The following is a 23,083-nucleotide window of genomic DNA, read 5'->3' on the forward strand; positions in this document are numbered from 1 at the left end:
TTAAGAATGTGTTTACTCTTTGAAAAAAAGAATTGCTTGTATTGTACTTTGTTTATATGTTTCTTTGAATTAAAGCTCTACAAAATTAAATAATAATGTTTTGCTTTCACTATTCACTCAAAAATCTATTTCTTGCATTCATTGAAGTTTTGGTGCAGTTTCAGTAAGAAGATCGACCGACGACCTCATCTTCAGGTATGCTGGGTTACTGATTCTTCACTCCACACGTCACTGCTCACTTTCTTTACACCCAACCACAATCGAAATCTTGCCTTTAAATTCATAGAGGTTTGTTTATCCACATTTCAAAAATCTCGCTGGCCCACCTCCGCCCCTTTATCCTCGCGGCTCTTTGATTCGGCGCGGCCTGGCCTTAACCGTTATCAGAGTTGGTCCGGGGTCTCTTCCCTCGGTCCGGGTCATCCTAAGCATGTAAGATGTCTTCATCCCACAGCCTAACTTCCAGACTACTGACTATTTCATGCACAAACTCTTGTTTCACTATCTCTCAATCACACTTTCAAGATCTATCCTTATTGACATGTACTACAGGATGGATTCTGGAATTTCTGAGACAAATGTTCACATAAAAAGAATAAATTTAAAGTGTTTTCTGTTAAAAAAAATTCTAAATGTTTCTATAACAGGACACAACAGAAGGACGTTTAACAGAGAGATGTTACCCTTCAATGCACAAATTGAATTAATTTAAAATTGGATGCTCATAACAGACAGTTGTGATTATTGCAGGGTGATGGCTGAAAGGTCAAAGAACGCAAAATAAAAAGAGAACATTTTAAAATGAACTAAGATGATAGATATCTGGTCTGTAATGTGATTATTTATAATAAGCCAAGTTCTTAAGAGTCTGTCAGAAGTAGAGGCAGAGTGTCCAGTCACTGAATGAATGCCTTAAATCTTTGTGTAATACTATGTCTTTCTCGACATCAAATCTCAAAAACATTGTAGGTCTTACTAAACTACAGAGACTTTAAATTTGAAAGAAATCTGTTTTAAAGAACAAAACACATAACATTACTGGATGCTCGTTTTAGACCTTCAGACAACACAATATCAACAATTGGGATGATTGTGTTAATAATTACATTATAATCAGAATTCTTATCAGAAATCAGGATGTAGATGATCAGCACATAAATCTACATCATGCTAAAGAGAAGCTAAACATGTCACAGAAGCACAGACATGCCCTGCAGGGAAACCCTGGACTTAAGTGAACTGCTTTCAAGTCCACAGTAAACAAACCCATTTGGAAATTAGCTCTTTTCTACTGTAAAATGCTGTTTCGGAACTAAAAACGACTTCTAACATTATGAGAAGAACTAAGTATTTAATACTCAGCTGATCTTTAAATTTGAGCTTTTCTGTCTTGTTCCCACCTTAGACAACCAATCAGATTCCTTCCTGCGTGCCAGGCCCCGCCCCCCGCTCGACATTGTAAACTTCCTGGTTGTTGCTAGGCAGACAGTCCCCGTTACGTCAGCGGTTGGCGGAGGAAAGTTTCTGTATTTATCGGCTTGTACTTGACGTAGAGAGGAGCTGTGCCGGCCACAGAGATACACGTGAGACACAAAGTTCGCCGTGTTTTCATTTGAACTCCTCCCTCCCTGAGACGGAGCGTTTGTCGGTGCCGGAACCAAGTTTGGACTTTCAAAACAAAACTCACAGCAGAAGAACAGAAGAAGCGCAATGGCCAGCCCCGTCCCGGGTTCCTGCTTTTAAATTCGTTTGAGGTCCGAGCTCAGAATTTCAGGTAAGAGAGCTGTCTACACACTAGGCATGCTAACCAAAAATTAGTACCAAAGGTAAATATTTATTAGCGTTTATTTTATTTATTTATTTCTAATTTAGATTAAAAAGTTTGTTGGTACTTAAACCAGAAACAGACTGAAAAGGTTCATGTTTTTGTCTTGTTGTTTACAGTAAAAAAGAAAAATAATTTTTTGTTTATTTTTGGCTAACACGAGTGAGTTTTTTTCTGTTTTCCTTTCAACATTATTTGAAAGCTAAGCATCTTTTTTCTGTGTTTTTGTGACTTTTCTTTAAATTTCAGGCAAAGTCACTCATTTTTCCCAATCAGAAAGTTTTTATTTATTTTTTTAAGTCAATGTTCCGGCGTGTTCAGTAACTTTATTTTTATTTATTTATTTATTTTAATTCTTCTTTCATCAAAGATAGGCATCTTTGTCATGTTTTTGTAACATTTTTGTACAGACAGTATAAAGTCTCTTATTTTTCCCTGTTAAATAATATTTCTGTATAAAAGATTTTCCAGAAAAACTTCGGGTTTTTGGCTTGTTTACAGTCTTTACAATGACTTTGTTATGCCTGTTGTTGCTAACAGTAACTTTTGTTCATTTTGTTTTTAACATTATTCTAAAGATATGAATCTTTGTTGTATTTTTGTGATATTTTATTTAATAAAAACAGTAAAGTCACTTATTTGTTCCTGTCAGACAATCTTATTTTGCTTTTTTTTCAGAGAACGGTCATGTTTTTGACTTGTTTACATTACTTACTGTAACTTTTTTTGTTTTACTAACAACAGGAGTTACTTTGTTCCCTTTTCTTCCAACATTATTTGAAAGCTAAGCCCCGTGTTTGTGTTTTTGCTGTTTTGTGACTTTTCTTTAAATACAGACGGTCAAGTCTCTTCTTTTTCCTCATCAGCAATTCTCCTAATCATAAATCTAAAGTGGTTGCTCAATTTTTGACTTGCTCAGGGCTTAAAAGAACAAAACCAAAAAACATAGACATCCATATATCCATCCCCCACTTTAAAAAAAATATATTTTCTAAAAGTTTGCAGCCATATGATGAAACTTCTCCTGTAGTAGGGACTGAAGGATGAAGTCTATGGGTGGAAGGACTTCCCATCACTGCAACTTTAATAAGAGTTTTTAACATATTTCCCCAAAGAACATGTGCTTTCTGCTTTCTGTTGGTTCTCTTTGAATTGAATCTCCTTCCCTGGACAGCGTCTCTTTTTGCCCCATGCCAAGCAGGAATGACCTTGTCGCTGAGCGTTGTTACACAAGGGATCAGTGGCTGTGCACGGACGCAGCGGCGGCAGCAGCAGCAGCTCAGATGTCTTCCTTCTCTTGAGTTCCCGGGCGTCTTTAAATAGATAAGCACCATAAGCCAAAGAGAGGCTATGACCTGTGAACAAGGTGTTTTCCCAAGTATGTCTGCTTCTCAGATGGCAAATCAGAGAAATGCAGCCCTTCTCTATTGCCAGTGTGGGTTGAAGGCAGACTGAGACGGTAGATTACCTTGTTTTTTTTAGTCCAGAGGATGTCTCATTTGGGGTATTTCTATTGGACGAGAACAAATCTAGGAGGCATCTCCTAGATGCCAGTGATTATTAGGCCTGCACAATATACTGCAAATTTATCGTTATCGCAATATTCAGGTCTGCAATACGCAAATTGCAAAAGACGGCAAAAATCGCAATAAATCGTAAACCTTAAATGTGTTAAAACAATCTTATGGCAACTTGAAGCATTGAACGAGTCAAATAAATCCCTCTATGCATTTGACCAATCGGATGGAGGCCTATTATGTCAGATCTGTGTCGACGAGGGTCATTTGGAGTATAAACTGTTGCAATGAAATGGGAATGATGTTTTTGGTTATTTTGCTATTTATTTATACACCGCAAATTATATCGTTATCGCAATATTAATCTCTAATAATCGCGAGTTGTCCTCATATCATGCAGCCCTAGTGATTATGGTTTATTTCATGTGAGGATTTAAGGCGCAGATAAAAAAATCAGCCCATTTCTTAAGATTCTATTTTTTATTTGGATCTATTTTCCTTTTCAGTGTTTATTTAAACCTGAATGTATCCATGATTGTGATGGGTTTTTTTTTTTTTTGCTCCTCAGAGGGTCTGCCATGTTCCCCGATGCCCTGGAAGAAGTTGGACGGGTGGAGGGCCTGTCCCTGTCCTCCCCGCCAGATTTGCAGGAAGAAGAGGAAGAAGAAGAAGAGGCGGAGACGTCTCCGGAGAGCGGAGCAAGGAGACAGGGCCGCTACAGGAAAAGCCTTCAGCTTTTAAAGCCCTTCAGGATCACGCACAAGTAAACAAAAATGTGTTTATGTGACAGTGAAGTAAGCTGAAACAGTACACAAGACTGAAAGGTCCTCTGTGCTCACAGCATGTCTAATGGGCCGACTGTTGGGGTGTAGCAGGAAGACATGATAAGGGGAGGGAACTTATCCCTCTGTGACACATAGCCCCCTGTTTGAACATATGCCGCCTGATAAAATTCCCCCGACCTGTTTATTTTCGCTGCTCGTATAGATTTCTGTGAGGAGCGTGCAAACGGCTGTCCAAACATCAGCCGAGGTGATTCACCTGTCGCCGAGTCGGCACAGCAAAGGCGCCGCTCGGTTCACATCGGCCGGCGTGGGGCCACTCTGGCCCACCGTAGTGCCTCTGTGTGGGCTTTTAGACATCTCACTGCTTCTTTTTTCTCTCTCTCCACATCTTTGGTCTATTTCAGGCACCAGCACCCGGTTGATAACGCTGGCCTCTTCTCCTTTATGACTCTGCACTGGCTGTCCCCGCTGGCAGGGAAGGCCTACAAGGCGTCCAGCTTGTCTGTGGATGATGTGTGGGGACTGTCCTGCCATGAAGCCTCCACAGTCAACTGCCAAAGGTGAGGCAGCTGCTTTGTTTCATGAGGGGCAAAAGAAAACCTGTTGAGAAGAACCCCCCCCCCCCCCCATTCTGGAAGGAAGCCATTGTTTGTTGAAATCTAGGAATCCATTTTCCTACAAAGAGATTTCTTTGATTATTCGTATTTGTTGTCATTGATATAAGAATTATTAATAAAAGTTTTACTTTTGTTCAGTTCAAAATAGTGCAACTACTAGAAAGAAAGTTAACTATTAACTAGTAAAAAGAGGTGATAGTAAGTCATGTGAGAGAGTTTGGTAAGTGCAGCTTTAGGATCTACTGAACTATTGAACATTTTTGATCAGATGTGATTAGTATCTCCATTAAAATTCTTATAAATTAATGAGGATTTTCTTCTGAAATCTTCTTTGTAGCACGAATATGATGATGAGGATTCACAACTAGCTCACAGCAATGTAACCTTTTTTTCATTTTGGTTATTTTTGAGAGATTGTAGATTTCTTTTTATTTAACCTTTTTCCAAAGCTTGCACTTTGTAGACGGTCCCTTGGCAGCCGTCTCACTGGCGTCTATTTAATTCTCATAAGAAATCATAATTAAATCAAACAATCTTTTTTTCTATCAAAATGCCTTTATAGGTGGATGTTTGAGTTGGGACAAAACGCAAGAGACACTTGTTGTAGGTTTTAAATGTATTTAAATAAAATCTTTCCAGCCTGATAGTCTGAATCGGTGAACATCCTGCTAACTTGACTGACCGGTTTTGCGCACTTCCTGCTAAAGCAAGTGTGGTATTCTGCAGGGCTGTACCACTTTGAAATGTTGTCATGCATTTATGATAAGTAGAACTTGTAATAGAGTATTTACCTGTAATTGAAATACTCAGCACCAATCGTCGTATTAGTAAAACAAATATCCGATCCCTGATCTGGATACAATATCCGATTCAGATTGAGTCTGACTTGATTTCCGATCACATGATCGGATTGGATCGTGCCTAGTTTAAACGTCACTTATATGATTTTTACAAAGTCATTATTTCAATTAAGCAAAACAGATTTTTAGTGGATAATTGAAAATTCAAACGATTTAATTAAAATTGTGAATTCGTTTGAATTTTGAAATTGAAATTCAAACAAATTGATATTTTGCCACTAATCCTCAGCAAAACAGCAAAACAATCTGAAAGTCAATGAACTGAATCATTTAAGCAACAAGACTTTTTTATTCTACGACTAAAAATCCCATGAGACTTGACTCTAATCATGAGTTTAAACTCAGCGGCCTGGTGCCGGAGTGTCCGCCCTCAGACTGGCAGGTCGTGGGTTCAAATCGATAGTTGAGTCATACCAAAGACTCCAAAAATGGGACCCAATGTCTCACTATTAAGGGGTTGTATTGGGAGGTTAAACCACCAAATAGCTCGCTCCCCTAAAGGATGGGTTAAATGTGGAAATAAATTTCCCACACATGCAGGTGTGGGAAACTAACGGGACATTACATTTTTTGGGGATTTTAAAAAATCAGATATTTATTTTACGTTTTTCATCATCAAAGCACATTTTCAAACCTGTAGAAAGTTGGACCAAAGCGTTAACCTGACCAACTTCCAAGCCTTACTAAGTTATAACAATTATTATGACAGTAATTTGTAAAGTCTGCGCTTTGTGCAGTCATGACCCCGGGATGCGCCGCATGTGCAGACGGCCTGGAGATTAAGCATTTCCAAAGGCAAAAGTTGTCTTAGAGGAGAAGTGAAAGAGAAGATGCAAACACTGGGGCTAAAACCTGCTGACCCTTCTTCTGCAAATCAGCTAAACCTTAATGAACTTTGTCAGCCACTGCATCAGCAGTGTTACCCAGACGAGCCTCTGTGTTCTTGGGTTCTCCTTTTTCTGTTTTTTATCTCTTGGTTCAGTCTGAGTGAAGCTTACTTTAAAGTACGGTCTGTTTTTCCTTCACTAACGCAGGTACCCTTTGCTGGGATGAGCGGATGCTAAGAATAACGGGGATTACAGCTTACGCCGTGTGTGTGGTGCCTTGCTCTGCTGCCTAAGTGACTGCTTACCAGCCGCACAGCGTCATCCAGTCACATTAATTAGCTGACAGTGGCTGAAGGTGAAAGGCTGCCAAACTGCAGCTTCACAAATAGTGACATGCTAATTCTCTGAATGCACTAACAACGCTTATCATTTGTGTTAGAGGTCATTGAAGTCTGCTTCTCTTAAAGAAGACAAAGCTGCTGATTTTTCCATTAGATGTGCTTTGTCACCTCTCTGTGCTGTGACTCAGCAGGACAAAAGAGGACTGCTATTTAAGGAGGTTTTTCCCTCTGATAGTGACTGTGTGGGTAGTCCATGGCTTGTTCTCTGAAACATCTGTGGCTAAAGGGCTCGGTGGTTTATTGCCGCCGCTCCTTCTTTGTGTTTGCTCAAGAGCACACGCGCGCGCGCACACACACACACACACACAGAGGAAGCACAAAGCAATCACGCTGGCAGAGGTGGGCGCTGGAGACAGCAGGGGTGTGTGTGTGTGGGGTGCCTTTATCCTGTGTTGCGATGGCAAGAACAGTTATGCAACCCTAATGCAAAACAGAGATGATGGTGTGAGAGGGAGCTGCAGAAGGACCCTGGGAGAGTTGACACTTTTCCGTGCTCAGTGAGGTGCGAATCTTGAACGCGGTGTCCTGGCCAGCAGACTCTAGAGACGACCGCTCCGCCCGCCATCTGGCTGCTGGCTGTTGGGAACATGTCAGTCCTGCATGAAAGCAAATATTCTGCGGTGTTGTCAGTTCCACTTATGCATATTTTTTTTTATACACACTCTTAAGACAGAATGTTGCATCATTATGGGTTAACTACCCTGTGATGGTGTCAGCAGGGATTGTGCTAGCTCTACATTTCCAGGACCGTTCACTTACTTTCTTGTTGTTGTTTTCCTTTTTCTTTTTTGCAAACGGCGGCTCGCCAGCACCAAATGTTTTTGAAAGAACAGCAACCGTGAGGAAGATGCCCCGACACATAAATGTAGTTATAGGAAGAAAATAATCATTTATCCCGGTCTTATTTCTGGTCTTTCCTCTAAAAACTGGGGGGTAATCCCTAACGAAATGAGGCACTGCTGTAATATGTCATCATCCCTCGCCACTGGCTGCTGCATAATTCACAGGATCAGTAGACGCCGTCTTCTTCTTTAGGAATTTTAAGCACGTAATTGAATGCATTTATTTGCATTTTTCAGAAGCAAAATGTAGGAATGAGCAACTTTGTTTTATTTATTTATTTTGTCGCTTTTTCACTTGAATACGTTTTGCTTCATTGAGCCAGCAGTCTAATGCACTTTTGAGGATTAAGAGCATTTAAGAAAGAATTTAAGCTGTGTAGTCCAGAACTGTCAAACTGAAAATAGGGAAGCTGCTTTCTTTATGTAATGACGTTCCTACAATTACTAAAAATGCTAACAGCAAATATAGATTTTACTCTGCGAGCAGAGCATGGCGGAACAGGAGGAATTCTCTCTGAAAAACATCAACGGTTCAATCACTCAACACATCAATTAATCAATCGCTTTATTTGTGGAGCATTTTCATCAACATGCTGTAAAAAAAAACAAGGTGCTTGATATAAGACATATAAACATTGGTTAAAACAATAAAAAGCCACAAAAAGACAGTAGATTCCAGAAACAAACTAACTTGATGCTGAGCCCAGTTCTACAACTTTGTATCACAAATGTTTTGGAGAACGTTTCTGCTGTTCAGTGCAAATAAATATAACTATTGTGGGGTTTGGAAAACCTTCTTAGTAATGCTTTAAAATAAAATTCTTTAATAAACTAGTAACAAGACAGAAACAAGCATCAGTGATGTGTTTATAAGCCTAATGCTATTAAATGATGTATAAATGTCTTATAAAGGGCTTTTTAACATCTACAAATCATCTTGTGAATCTCATAATAAAACTTCACAATTTATTAGTAATGATTTATATATGTCTTATAATAGATAGAAACCTTTATCTCACGCAAAACATTAAGAACAATTTCTTATTTACTATGTTGGCCTGGAATAATAATGATTATAAACACATTACTAATGCTTGTTAATGTCTTGTAACTAGTTTATTAAAGAGTCGCAGAGTTTACGATGCAGACAAGGATCTGATCCCGATCAAAGATATCAGTTTGTCAAAAAAAAAAAAAAGCATTTTGTACAGGCTATTGGCTGTAATGAGGAGGCAGAACACAATGGACTGTATAAAAAAAATCACGCAAAATATTACTGGGAAAAAAAAGTTAAACAGGGAAACCATGAAAGATGAATCATGATCACTTTGTATTCATACATCTTCAAAAATGGTTCCAAATGGGGCATTTGTGTCATTTCATTTGTATCATATATTTAAATGCATGACTCCATTGTTAATATCCTTACTTTTGTCTCCAAATGAATAAAAAAGTGACCCCCTCCCTCCCATGGTCCTGTTACAGTTCCAGTGAACCACGCTGCGTCTGCAGGGCTTTTTGGCTGCCGTCTAATTGCAGTTTCCTAGATTCGGCACCGTTTGACTTCGAGTAGTAATTATCAAACATTGTGAGCGAGTTGTTGGCTTAATGTTCTCCCTGTCTCTGATCCGCTTTTAATAAAGTTGTTTAGGCGTAAATGACTTTCTGCAGCTGCTCCAGTGCTGTTTTTATGGAGTCATTAGCCATGAAGCATTTGGCCAACGAGATATTTATCCACTTCAAGAAGCATTATGCAGCCGGAGAAGTACATTAGCACATCTTCAACACGTTAGGCACCTAACGCAGTCTAATTATGCCTCGCATCATTCATGATTATACGGCATACTGGAGGTCACCTATACATTATTAACAGTCTTCATTTGTCTCACCTGCTTTTTTATTTGTCATTTCTTACTGGGACCTCTGATAAAATACTCCAGCATGATCCAGAGGAATCGATGAAGTTGGCTTCACTCTTTTAATAGTTGGTAACTAAAGATGTAATCAGAGAAGTCATGCATCAACGCGCAGAACGATGATTTTGATCTTTTCTTGTGGGTTTTGCTTCCAGACTTGAATCTTTGTGGAACAGCGAGCTCAAAAGCCGCGGGCGGGAGGGAGCGTCCCTGACCAGCGTCTTCTGGAGGTTCTGCCAAACCCGAATGCTGGTGGCCATCTTTTCCCTCCTTATAACAATGGTGGCAGGCTTTTTTGGACCTGTGAGTATCGTCAGTGTCTCTCGGGGTGGGAGATGAGTTAAATGTTCATGTTTTCTGAAAACCACTTGATGTGGTGTAATGTTGGTTAAAAAGAAAGTCTGGGTTCAATCTATAGAGCGTGTACTTATGTTGTTGCTGGAAAATACTCAGTTTGTCATTTACTTTTTCCAAAAAAAAATGAAAAGGTCTTTTCTTTTCTTGGTGAGAGTGGCTTCTGGAAATTTTGGAACAGAGCTGGTGTTTCTGAATCGTCCTGATCAGAATAAAATATCCAAACTTCATTGCATTTGTTGTGTATCTGAATTGGGTTCATTAGATTTTCCTGCATGAAGCTCTCTGTTTTACTGTTTTAAAACCAACGACTGTTCTGATCCAAATCCAGGAGCCTGGATTTATTTCTTACAGTTGTGTCAAATTCCTTTTGGACTTAATTAGTGCATTTTTGTTTTCTACAGATTACCAGTTTTTATTAGATTTAAAAGAAAAAGATTGCAGGCTTAACATTTACAATTCTCAGTATTTTTCTCTTTAAGCTGTAGAAACACAGGGCCTAAATCTCTATTGTTGAATACTTTGGAATTTACTTCTGTATTTTCAAATTTAAAGATCATTTACTGGCTTACCTGGTATTATTTTACTCAGCACTAACTTTATTTAGTCATTTTTCCAGGTTTTGTTCAAGCAATAAACATAAAATCCTACAATAACAGAAAAATCCAACAGGAAAATGTTCAAACAAACCCTTTTTAGGTGTCAAACCTGAATAAAACTACAAGAACAAATGTTTTAAACAAAGCAATTTACTATGTCGGGCTGCACAGTGGCTAGCGCTCTTGCCTCACAGCGAGAAGGCCCCCGGTTCAAGTCCCGGCTGGAGGACCTGAAACAGAACATCAATGGGGGACCTTTCTGTGTGGAGCTTGCATGTTCTCCCCGTGCATGCGTGGGTTCTCTCAGGGGTCTCCAGCTTCCTCCCACCTTCCAAAAACATGCTTCATAGGTCAATTGGCAAGTCAAAACTGTCCATAGGTGTGAGTGTGAGAATTAATGGATGTGTGAAATATGGCCCTGCGACAGCATCCCATTGTGTCAGTGGCAAAGAGTAAAAGAAAACTTTTACCCTGGTAGACAAGGATCTTGTCCACCAAGTAGCTTTGCTTCCCACAATGGCTGCCACCAGGATTTTCACAGTGCTCCACAGAGTTTCTGCAACTTTTAGACAGTGCTGGTGCTCATTGTAATTTAAAAATCCTGTTGCTCTCCATCCAAAATAAAGGAAGGATCGGTCTTCTCGGCATTCAATTTCTGACAGCTAACAGATAGTGCCGCCTCCCACAGTGGCGAGGCCACTCTCCCCTTTGTCACCCTCTTCTACCCCCAAAATCAAAAGTCAGAATAGTCGGGTTGCTCGCCATGAGAGTCCTCAAAAGCCGGCACCAGTTTTTTCTCCATCTGTAAAATCAGTTCCAGTGTTGATGGACATTCGTCTCCTGCCTCATTGCCTTAAGTAAAGACTTAAGACAATGAAACTACAAATAACTTCCCTATTCTGTCTTTCACTCAATGCTATTTCAATCCTAGAGTATTCAAGCAAGTTGAAGTTTATTTTTGACGTAGTTTTATTATGCTGATGTCATAGCAGCATGTCAGGACGCCTTCAGATGTTGATCACTTCCAAAGGGTTAAACTGGTCCTGCTTTTTTGTTCTTTTCCTTTTGTTTCTGCTTGTGTACATCTGTTGTTTTCTGTGAACCTTCTTTCTTTTCTTTTTCAAACCTGTCTTTTCCTTTGCCCCCGTCTCCTCGCATCTCTTCCCAGGCAATCCTTGTCCGAGCGCTCTTGGAATATTCTCAGAACCCGCTGAGCTCCTGGCGCCACGGCCTTCCTCTGGTAGCCGGGCTTTTCCTCACAGAACTTATCCGCTCCTGGTCTCTGGCGCTCATGTGGGCCGTCAACTACCGTACCGCCGCTCGCCTGCGCGGGGCAGCAGTGACGTTTGCGTTTCAGAAGATCCTCCGCCTGCGCAGCACCAGAGACGTCAGTCCAGGCGAGGTAGGTTTTCCAAAGTAGAAGAGGCTTTTAAATGAACAACAAGGAACCGCTTGGCTCCACGTGCGGATGGCTGAGATGGATTTATTTTCCGCCATCCTGGCTTGGATCAGAACAAATCCCAAAGCCTGTGGGATGGGGAAGTGGGGAGATTAATCCTTACAGAGCTTAAGTGGAATCATTGCCCAACAAGCTAACATGGCAGTATGGTGGTGCAACAGCTTTAATAGCCTTAGAGGCTATTGTTTAAAATTGTTGAGCTCATTAAAGATCACCTTTGTTTCCAGCTGATCAACATGTGCTCCAGCGACGGGCAGCGGCTCTGTGAGGCCGTTTCCGTGGGCTGCCTGCTGGCGGGGGGGCCACTGGTGGGAATCCTCGGTCTGTCTTACACTGCATACTTCCTGGGTCCCACTGCCCTGCTGGGGTCAGCCATCTTCATCATCTTCTACCCGATCATGGTATGACTTCTGACTGAAAAGCTGAATTTTCTATATAAAGTGTGAAACTTTGTGTAGGAATTCAAAGTAACCAGACATTTTAAAAAGCATTCTGTAATGATCATGTTTCTATATCTGACACATTTGAGCCGGAACCATTGACTGTATCTGAGACCTGGACTGAGTGACCCCCCCCCCCCCCCCCCTCGCATTCAAAACAGGAATTACCCGCTGGCTACAAGAAGCCAAAATCCCAGACTTCTATTGAGAAACAGTCATTCTATTTGTCAGAAAAACTATTTTTTAGTTCTAATAATACTTTTTTTTCATGTTCTTGATAATGCTATTTTTTTCATGATTTTATTTTTCTTTACTTAAGTTATAAGCTGACCAGTCAGAGGATTCAATAAAAGTAGGTGCTCTCACGTCAAACGTTCAAAACGTTTGATTGACAAATCCTCCCGAGCCCGCTGTCAGTTGTAGGGGTGTGGACTTCCAACAAGCTCACTCCTGATTGGTGAGAGTGGTTGCCAATGAAACATATTCTCAGACTGACAGCCACACTCACAGACAACGTCTGGTTCCAACATCCGCACCGCGTAAAAACGACTAAATTGACTTCATTTCATTGGAGCTTCATTTCAGAAGTAAGCCATTTTCTATGAGTGATGTCACACTCACTCACTTCCTTTTCTCATATCCAGTCAATGTGTGGAACTTAAAGGAATTTAGTTTTAAGTAATTGTCTCTTTAAAAAGTTATTTAAACCACTGAAGAACCTCTGCAGCACTTTATAAAGCCTGGTAACTCCTTGAGTATCAATCTCCTGTCAGCTTCGCAGCTGTTCTATTTAAATTACGCTCAGTCTCTGACACAGACTGTCAGCCCGAGGCTCTGCTTTTGATGTGGAAGGCGTTTATCACTCTGGTCCCATGGACAGGCCTTCAGCTCAGCTAATATGATTGTGTCTGCTTTCATTTCCTCCTCTGTCTCTTACTTGTCATCATCACCCCCGCCACCACCACCCGGACAGATGCTTGCATCCAAGCTGACGGCGTATTTCCGCAAGAAGTGCGTGGCGGTCACTGACCGGCGCGTGAGGCTGATGAACGAGATCTTGGGTTGCATCAAGTTCATTAAGATGTATTGTTGGGAAAACGCCTTTGCTCAGAACATTCACGGTGAGGGCCTGTCACACTTTATAAAACGACTTCTCTGTTTTCTGTTCCCAACTTCCTACTTTTCCGTGTTTTTGTACATTTTTTAGCGATTGTGACAACTAAAACTTTCCAACTGAGTCAGAATGACTATCGTGTTAAAATGATTACTCCATAACTGATCTGCTCAAGGTTAATGAGTTTCAGAATATCTTAATACAGATCTCAGCCATGAATTCGTCTTTTTTTCTTCTTCTCCTGGTCGTGCTCCAAAGGAGTCAGGTTGGGCTCAGTTTTACTGCTGCTCTGTGATAAACTATTACAGGGGTAATTAATCCACCTTAGTGGCCAATAAGCTTTAAGGGCGACAGAGCCATTTTCATTTAATTAGCATTGCTGTTACATGAAGGATCAGGGTTTGTAGTTCCCACAGAACTGCATGTATCACCTGTTGGGAAAGAGATGTTTGGTTTGGCAAATCTAAAGGAACTGAAGCTTTTGGTTTCTGTGTTTGCACCCATTGTGCTGGGTTAGAAGGGGTCAGTATTTAGGCATTCAATTTAAAAAAAACATTTCAAATCTCTGCAGGTTTTTCATCTCTTATATCTGTGTTCTGTGCACGCTGAGCTGGTTTGAGGCTCTGAGCTTCTCAAAATGCATCTTCATTGTGTAACCCTTTGGGGAGTCACTGTATCCATGTTTTTTTGTTTTTCCTTATTTGCTCATGTCTCTTTGATCTTTTCTCTGCAGAGGTGCGTTCAAAGGAGAGGAGGATTCTGGAGAGAGCAGGGGTCGTCCAGAGTCTCACAGTGGGTGTAGCTCCTATCGTGGTGGTGATGGCCAGCGTGTGCACCTTCACCCTTCATATGGCCATGGGGTACGACCTCACTGCCGCAGAGGTATCTAATGAGAACAGCGTCTTCCATGTATAATCACAGGACTGTGCGTTCATTTGCATTTAACTGCATTCATTCTGCCTCTTGGAAAATGTTGCTCTATGTTTCCAGTAATTGAATATTTTTTACAGGCTTTCACTGTGGTTGCGGTCTTCAACTCCATGACGTTTGCTCTGAAAGTCACACCGCTGGCTGTGAGGGCATTGTCTGAGGGGGCCATTGCTGTCAAAAGGTTTCAGGTGAGAGAACTAAAAGTTCCACTCCAATCATCTTTTGATTCATTTTCACAGCATTCTCATTGGTCTTTTAATTATGACTGTATTGTTTTTAGCCAAAATCCCCAAAAACCTGTATTGTTCTCTAGGACAGTGTTTTTCAACCACTGTGCCCTGGGAGATGGTCAGGTGTGCCGTGGGAAATTATCCATTTTCACTGATCTAGAAACATGTACCATCTCCAGGAAATCAGCTCTTTGTCCATCCAAACAGGCCCTGATAAAACACTGAGTAGTTAGGAATATGAAAGATCGTAAAATACTTTTTTCTTTGTGTTTATTTGATTCTATTAAAGACACTTTGATAAGAATGACGGTACCGCGATTTAGCCGTAGCTTCAGACGTTTTCGGAAGTCTTGCCCCTTTAACTGTGTCCACCATTCATTCTTGGAGGCTTAATCATACGTCATCAGTCTGACCAATCAGAAGTGGTTAAAGTCTTCACTTCCTTGTTCCGATTCTGCTCATAAAGTCGCTCTTTTCTAACAAAAATAACAGACAAAGCTCGTCTTTAGGGGTGTAACTTTCCACAGGATCCGTTGTCAGACCGTGGAACAATTGAACAAAGCAATGAAGCTCAGAGACGCTAGTCTGTCTGTGTTCGACAGCTGTTTGTACTACATCTCCCATGATGCATTGGGTTAAAGTGACAGCATCTCAGCACACAATGAATCTTCGTTGCTAAACATCTTGAAACCACAACGAACACACATAACTTTTATTACATCTTTTAGAAAAAACAGCTGCAACTTCCAGCTTTTTCTGCCACAATTATCCCAAAAATACATGTGAGATTGCAGAGGGGCTGTAGATCAATACAGACTATGAGTTTCTCCTTTCTTCTTTTTTTTTTGGATGCTGGTGTGCCGCTGGATTTTTGTCAAGGTTAAAGTGTGCCGTGGCTAAAAAAGGTTGAAAAACACTGATCTAGGACATAGTTTCTGCAGAGCAGCACTAGTTCATTAGAAATCCACCTCTGAGTTGTGGGTGGGACTATGGGTGCAGAGTAACACCGCCACCCTTCCCCTCCCCATTGTTGAGAGCTCTATATTTACAGCTCCATCACTACCTTACATGGCGAGCAATATCTAAGCCCGCCCAGTGTATTATCTACGTCACAAATACACTTTTTTCAAACTGCGTTTTCCCATCAGCTGCTGATTCACAATCATTTTTATAAAGAAATACTCAGAAATGCAGTTTTAAGCTTATTTTTGTGTGTTTTTCATCATTACAAAAATGCTACCAAAACATGGAAAAAACACAATTTCCAGTAGACTGGGTCTTAAATGCCAATATTCTTGATTTTTGTAAAGCAAACTGCACTATAATTGAAGTCTTCGATTTAATTAAAGACACTAATGTCTGCTAGGTTTATAAGCAAGTGTTCTAAGCTATAGATTTCTGGTGAAAGTTGGTGAGGAAAAACTTAACCCAAACAGAAAAACTTGAATTTTCTTATTGTTTATTTTAAATCTGATTCGTTTGTTTTACATTGAAATGCCTGAGGAACAGGGACAGCAACACCTGTAACTATAATGTGATTTGAGCCAAATCTGTCATATGAGAACAAAATGATGTAGGTCAATTAGCGGAACTTGATTTACATTTCTCTGTTTTCCCCCAGCAAGTGCTTGAACACAATCCCATCTGATGACACTTTGATAAAGTGTTTCTCAGCACGTGTTTAAAAGTCACATGTGTGTGGGAAATGTTTTCCAGGGCCAAGCTGGGTTAAATCAGCAACTTTTTCTGCCAAAGATGCAGTCAAAGACTTATTCTGTGATCTGCACACATGCTGAGCATTATGAAGTCCTGATGAGCTTAATGGTGGGCCAGACTGCACTTAAAGCATCAGACGCTAATGTAATGATCCCTGCAGTGCCAGCATGTTAAACCACATGTGAACTGTTTACTGTGCTTTATGTGACTGTGGATGAGACTGAACGAATCTCCCCCAGTTTGATCAGCTATGACTGAACTGTGTGACTATCCCACTACAGAGGCTCTACTTGCTGGACGACAGGGAGACGGTTTTGGTCAAAATGGAAGACCTCAACAACGCAGTAGAGTTTCTGGACGCTACTTTGGATTGGGACAAGGCTAAGCTGAACGTGCCACCCAAGAAACAAGGGGGCATGAAAAAGAAGCTGAACCGCTTTATGTCCAGCGAGGACAGTAAGGGCTGCAGAGCAAACGCCAACATTCAAAGTCTGCTCACAAACATGGAGCAGGAGAGCCCGCAGAGCACCATCTCCGCCTCCCAAAGCACACACAAACCTCTGCACAAAGCCCTGCACCACATTAATCTGTGCATTAAGAAGGTAACAAAACACAAACATGTATTTTGATTCTAAAGAACTGCAGTCTTTCAGCTGGATGACCTGCTTTCTTCCTCAGGGTTCTCTGGTTGGGATCTGTGGAGGCGTCGGAAGCGGGAAGAGCTCTCTTCTGTCGGCTCTCCTGGGACAGGTCAGGTCCAGCTCGGTGCTTGCCTGCAGACTTCAAAGTCGGCACATTCCTCTCACTTTAAATTTACCTGCGTCTATGTTTTAGATGACTTTGTTGGGGGGTAAAGTAGCTTCCAGTGGGGACTTTGCATACGCTGCCCAACAGGCCTGGATTCTCAACGACACTCTGAGGAACAACATCCTGTTTGGAAAGGAGTTTAACTCAAAGAAGTAGGAAGTGTTTTGTTATAAAGTCATCTTGATTAAACATTATAGATTCATCCCTAAACCTTGAACTTGTGTCCCTATCAGGTATGACGCTGTGTTGGAAGCATGCTGTCTTCTCCAAGATCTTGCAGATTTTCCATACGGCGACACCACTGAGGTTCGTCTGCTTCCTTTAACGCGCTGTGACTCTGTTTTCTAAAACCCATAAATCCCAAATGGCTTCTGTTCTTACTTCCAGATTGGTGAAAGGGGCACCAGCCTGAGTGGAGGTCAGCGTCAGAGGGTGAGCCTGGCCCGTGCGCTCTACAGTGAGCGGCCCATCCTCCTTCTGGATGACCCTCTGAGCGCCGTGGACGCCTGTGTGGGTTCACATATATTCAACAAAGCCATAAGGGGAGCGGCTAAAGGAAGGACGGTGCTGTTTGTAACGCACCAGCTGCAGGTGAGGAGATGATCTGCTCTTATAAAAATAAAAACAGACATACTGTATCTGATGAGATTTATCTCAGCTTTTTCTTAAAATGTCCTTGAAAATGTCCTGAAAAAAAATCAACTGTGCACGCCTAAAAATAGGAGGAGAACCCCAATCTCAAGAATAAAATGACTAGAAAGTAGTAAAATGATCTGTCCATGCAGCAACTCAATTTAAAAGAAATCAGCATCTAGAAACAAGAAGATCCACCCAAGCATTCAAATAGGGAAAAATAAGCTAAAAAAGTTTACCGTGAGATAGAATTACCGGTACTTCAAGTTAAATGTTATACACCCCAATGAGTATTTTTTTGTTACTTCTTAGTAAATGGTTTGTATTTTTTATGTTTTTATGTTCTTAATTGTGTTTATTTTGATTACAGTGGCAAAACTTTGTGTCATAAGTTGAAATGACACATTTTAGAACAAAATGTGAACAAAACGAGAATCTTAGTACAAGTTAGCCCACTTGAACAAATCCTCATAAAATCTGAAACTAGCACTTTATCTTAGAGCATAAATCTAAATATTTGTTTCCAAAATGAAGACAGTGAATAGCAGTCTAACTTGTCAACATTTATTGAACTTTAAAATAACGTCCTTATAATTGAACCTCAACTTTTTTAAATCTTAAATAAAGTTTTATTTTATGGAACAAAATGGTTTTGGACTTATTTCAGTTATTTGCTTCTTATTTTGAGCTCCTAGCTCTTAATGAGACACAAATTCTCGACTGTGCTGGTTTCGAGAAAAGCTTCAAAAATAAAACCTGGTAAAATATCCTAAACGTCTTAAAATTTAAATCTCTGCAAGTATCAAATTGTTTAGTGTACTTAAAAGTGTCAGAGCCCCTTGCAAATGAACTCCTCCTCATCAGATATCATAATATTAATTTCCCCCTTTAGTATTTGCCCGAGTGTGACGATGTTGTCCTGATGAAGGACGGGCGGATCGCAGGGCACGGCACACACGCGCAGCTGATGGACAAAAGCTGCGAATACGCCACTTTATTCAACAGCATTCAACAAGAGGTAAGGCTGAGAAGCACAAGGAACAAAGATATCACTTTGCTGCAGAACCAAGCGTTACAGTTTGAATAATTCATGAGCGCAGATAGACTGATCCCACTGTGGAAAAATGTTAATGCATACAGGCCTTTATTATTTATGCCAGAGCTGATTCACTGGTGAGCCTTTGAGGATCTTGTCACCGATATCCCTGATTAAAATCACAAGGCTGTTGTTGGAGATCTCCTGATTTGTGACAAAGCTTTTTCAGGTTCCCCGTTTCTGTCCCCCAGAACCTCATAAAAGAAAATTTAAAAAACAAGCAGAGAAGAGACGCTCCAAAAAGGGCTGACAGCTCGCTGGAAGTCAGGAAGTTCGCACCTAAGATGGAAAACAAGAAGAGAGGTGAGAGACATTTTTAGTCAGGCGCAGATGAGGAAAACACCGAAATGCATTTTGTACTTTTTTCTCTTTTTTTGTCTGTGGCATTCAGAACCGCTGATGAAAGCTGAAGAGAAGGGCTCCGGTGCCGTAGCCTGGTCCGTGTATGGAGCCTACATCAAAGCAGCAGGGGGTCCCATAGTTTTCCTCATCAACGTCATCTTTTTCCTCTCAACCACGGGCAGCATAGCCTTCAGTAACTGGTGGCTCAGCTACTGGATTAGGCAGGGGAGTGGGGTGAGTTTTAGCTATTTTTCTCCAAAAAGAGAAACTACTGTATTTTTTGGAGTTAAAGTTGTACATAATTTGACTGGTGGTGTGACTTATACTTAAGTGCGAACAATATGTAAAAAAAAAAGAAAAGTAAACATTAACAACCACTAGAGGGCACTGTAGCCCTTTGCTACTGACAGCAACAGAGAGGAAGAAGCACTGCTCAGTCTTATGCTACGTTCACTCTGGGCTGTCGCAAGCCAATACTAGTGCATCTACCTACAGTTGGAAGACGCCTGGTGCGAAATCTCACAGTGGTGTAAATATATCAAATCTTGCTCCAGGATTTTTCTGTCACAGCTCGATTCCGATATATAAAAGACTTAGTGTCATAGATCAGCCGGGCACAAACTGCAATTATAGATTTCTCCTTCATGATAAATGAATTAAAAACGAAGCTCCCCATGCGTCACTATCAAATCCCTGATTGGTCAAAGTCCAACTGGTTTAACTTTCAACCCACATTCAATGGCTGCCCGTTTTGTACATGGAGCCTATAATTGGACTTTAGACTTTCTCAGCCACTTGTGAAGACTTCGGAACGCCGAAGCCCTGAATGAAGAATTCAACAGATTTAGTGATTTGAAGTGATATAAAGGCTTTATTTGACTTGTTAGCATGTTCTTTATGCTATTGTTGTCTGAACAATTGTTCATATGTTGCGCTAAATAGACACCAAATCAATTCCTTTCATGTTTCATGAAGCTGAATACAGTAACGGTAGTGAAGTATGCATATATTTACTGCCATCTATTCCGTTCTAATGATTTGCGTTTCAAGATGAAATGTCTGTTCTTGTTCCTGTATTTTGTTAAATAAATTTCTCCCAAAAGTGTGACTTATACTCCAGTGCGACTATAGTTAAAAAAATATGGGTCCTTCGCTTCGGTGACTCGTGGAGTCAGACTGAGTATTAATCTGAATGAGAATGATTGAAAAAAATAAAACTGTAACGGCACCCCAGTAAACTTAATTAAAAACAATCAGGGAAACAGATGTGCAGCAAACAGGCAGTGGCTGCCACTGAGAGATGTGCTTGGAATTGTAAATGTCACCAGCCTGACTGATTTTAATGCACGTTTTGTCAACCAAACTGTGCTTTTCTCAATCTCGTTAGGAGCCACGCAGGGAATATTTCAATTTTTTTTCACAATTTGTTACCCCATCTGCCCTCAGAACACATCGTTAATCTCGGAGAATGAGACGACGGCGAGCGACAGCATGAGGCTCAATCCTCACATTCAGTACTACTCAACTGTTTATGTCATCTCCATGGGAGCTGCGTTGCTGCTGAAGACCGTCAGAGGCCTAGTGTTTGTGAAGGTAGGTGTCTTTCGTTGCTGGTCAGCTTTAGGGTGAGAGCAGTCCGCCGGGTTCCTCCTCTGGAACGGTCTTTTATTTATGCTCCTATGCTTGATGGAAAATGGCCGCAGGCCGAATCCATTCGGTGTTTGTGCGCTGCTGCTCTTTTACCACATCTGTGTTTGTGTGTATGCGCTCATCCATGTCACCTCCCCCCTCCAGAGCACATCTTCCTTTTCACCTTAACCTGTTCTGACACAACAGGGCACCAGTTGGTCCCCCATGTTAATGTGTCCCACTGGAAATAGCTAATTTTCCAGCTACAGTAACTCCCCCCTTTCCCCCTCCTGAAGCTAGGATGGGATCTCTCCCAGTGTTAAATATTCCATTATTAGAATTCATTTGTTCTCTGCTGCCACATTAAATTTTTGTCCAATTGGGGGATTGTCTCCTTTGAGTTGGGTCGTGACCTTTATGTAAGCCTCCCAGGAACTCATTATGAATGAGGCTTTGACAGACGGCCTTACGAGCGGAAAGAAAACGCCCTCCTGCCACTTTTCACATGCTCAGCATATGGCGAGGCGGCGTTTGCAACTCAGCAGGCGCCGCGCAAGAGCCAGTGTTTACTGCCATTTCCTTCCGACTGTCTTCTTTCTCCGAGCAGCGATTGTTTCCGTATGTTTGTCTCAAGTGTTTGTTTACACGTGTCAGGTCTGGTGCCGGAGCTCAGCGTGTTGTTTGTGTTGACAGTGCACGGTGAAGGCTGCCTCTGTTCTCCACGACAAGCTGTTCCGGCGGCTCCTCCTCAGCCCCATGCGCTTTTTCGATACAACACCTCTGGGTCGGATCCTGACCCGCTTCTCCAGGGACATGGACGAGGGTGAGGCTTGATTTGTCTCGACTGAGAACCTTTCCCTCAGGAGAGCACTCAGTCAGGGAAGTCACTGTATTTGACAAGGTTTAGTTCCAACACGCGGTGTGATTTGACATGAAGGGATCTCTCTGGTGAGCTGCTCTCTGTCATCCACTTCACTCGTGTCTTTGCTTGACATGTCGATATGCAAGTTGTTTTCTTCTTGGATGGTTGCGCTTGTTTGCTGTTGCTTGTAGATCTTTTACTCTCTTCAAGTTTCTTTTTTTGTGCACTGGTGGGTTTTTTGGGGGGAAAAGGGGATCAGATATTTACACTGTGGCTTAAGCCTTTGTCCCGCGCACTCATACGGGGGTTGGCTCACACACTGATGGTGGCTCCACTGCCCAACACTGGCATCAACCTAGAAACACCAGGAGTAATGTGGGGTTCAGTGTCTTGCCCCCTGGACGCTTCCACACATGGGAGGGAACTGAACCCGTGATCTTCCGATTTGGGGATTAAATCTTCTGTGCTCTGGCTGGATCTGTGTTAACCACACCGTTTCTAGTCAGGCCAAAGAGCCACAGATTTCTCATATGTGCCACTATTTATCTGATCTAGTTCATGTCTCCCTTCAACAGTGGACGTACGTCTGACCATGCAAGCTGAAATGCTCATGCAGAACCTGACCATGGTCCTGTTTTGCCTGGGGATGGTGTGCATCGTCTTCCCTTGGTTCCTAATCTCCATCCTGCCAATGGGTGTCTTCCTCCTCCTGGTTAACCGAGTCTCTAGGTGAGAACCCAATGCACCTTGTGTGGCACAGAGTTTGCAATGTATTTCTGTCCTTTTTCTGAGGGACAGAAGCTTCAAAAACTATAATCTGATTCTTTCTATCAGGTGATTATTTTTACATTCCTCCTTATTTCCATGTAAACACTTTTTATTGTAGCCATAAAAAGCTAATATTTACAATATGACACGTGGAGAATGTTTATAACTTTTTGAACCTCCTGTTGTATTTACAAAAAGAAACAAAAACTAGTTACTGTGGTTTCGTAACTTTTTCCATTAATCTATAAACTTTTATGAAGAAATCTGCAAAGATCTTCCATCAAGTTTGAAACATGTTTTAATATTTTTTAAAATAGTACCAGATTAGGTGTAGTATTGTATTCCTGTAGGGTCTAGCCACAAGTCTCTTGGCTCCACACTTAACTGCAACCCTGAATGCTTTAGAGCAAGGGAGAGCCATAAACACCACATATTTCTAAATCTAATTTCGTGAGAGCCATACAATATTATTAAAATAAAATACAAGTCATTTAACCACTTATAAAGTACAATA

The 23,083-nt window shown here is 41.2% G+C and overlaps 1 protein-coding gene across 1 annotated transcript in view; it reads left to right on the top strand.

The window, feature by feature from the left end:
- The first annotated feature begins 1,458 nt into the window (after window positions 1-1,458).
- wu:fb13g09 (ATP-binding cassette sub-family C member 5) overlaps window positions 1,459-23,083 on the top strand; it is a 34,395-nt gene continuing 12,770 nt past the window's right edge. Inside the window, exons 1-20 of the mRNA XM_004073064.5 lie at window positions 1,459-1,774; window positions 3,911-4,105; window positions 4,532-4,687; window positions 9,746-9,893; window positions 11,712-11,945; window positions 12,230-12,403; window positions 13,416-13,563; window positions 14,290-14,438; window positions 14,567-14,674; window positions 16,714-17,034; window positions 17,111-17,182; window positions 17,267-17,391; window positions 17,473-17,545; window positions 17,627-17,830; window positions 18,765-18,890; window positions 19,160-19,271; window positions 19,360-19,544; window positions 20,757-20,903; window positions 21,633-21,762; window positions 22,377-22,530. Coding sequence (XP_004073112.1) covers window positions 3,921-4,105; window positions 4,532-4,687; window positions 9,746-9,893; window positions 11,712-11,945; window positions 12,230-12,403; window positions 13,416-13,563; window positions 14,290-14,438; window positions 14,567-14,674; window positions 16,714-17,034; window positions 17,111-17,182; window positions 17,267-17,391; window positions 17,473-17,545; window positions 17,627-17,830; window positions 18,765-18,890; window positions 19,160-19,271; window positions 19,360-19,544; window positions 20,757-20,903; window positions 21,633-21,762; window positions 22,377-22,530 — 2,951 coding nt within the window. The 5' untranslated portion in view covers window positions 1,459-1,774; window positions 3,911-3,920. The remainder of the gene's footprint in view (window positions 1,775-3,910; window positions 4,106-4,531; window positions 4,688-9,745; window positions 9,894-11,711; window positions 11,946-12,229; window positions 12,404-13,415; window positions 13,564-14,289; window positions 14,439-14,566; window positions 14,675-16,713; window positions 17,035-17,110; window positions 17,183-17,266; window positions 17,392-17,472; window positions 17,546-17,626; window positions 17,831-18,764; window positions 18,891-19,159; window positions 19,272-19,359; window positions 19,545-20,756; window positions 20,904-21,632; window positions 21,763-22,376; window positions 22,531-23,083) is intronic.

Source organism: Oryzias latipes, chromosome 10, assembly GCF_053564925.1.
Source record: "Oryzias latipes strain Hd-rR chromosome 10, Olatipes_Hd-rR_3.1".
Taxonomy (NCBI): Eukaryota; Metazoa; Chordata; class Actinopteri; order Beloniformes; family Adrianichthyidae; genus Oryzias; species Oryzias latipes.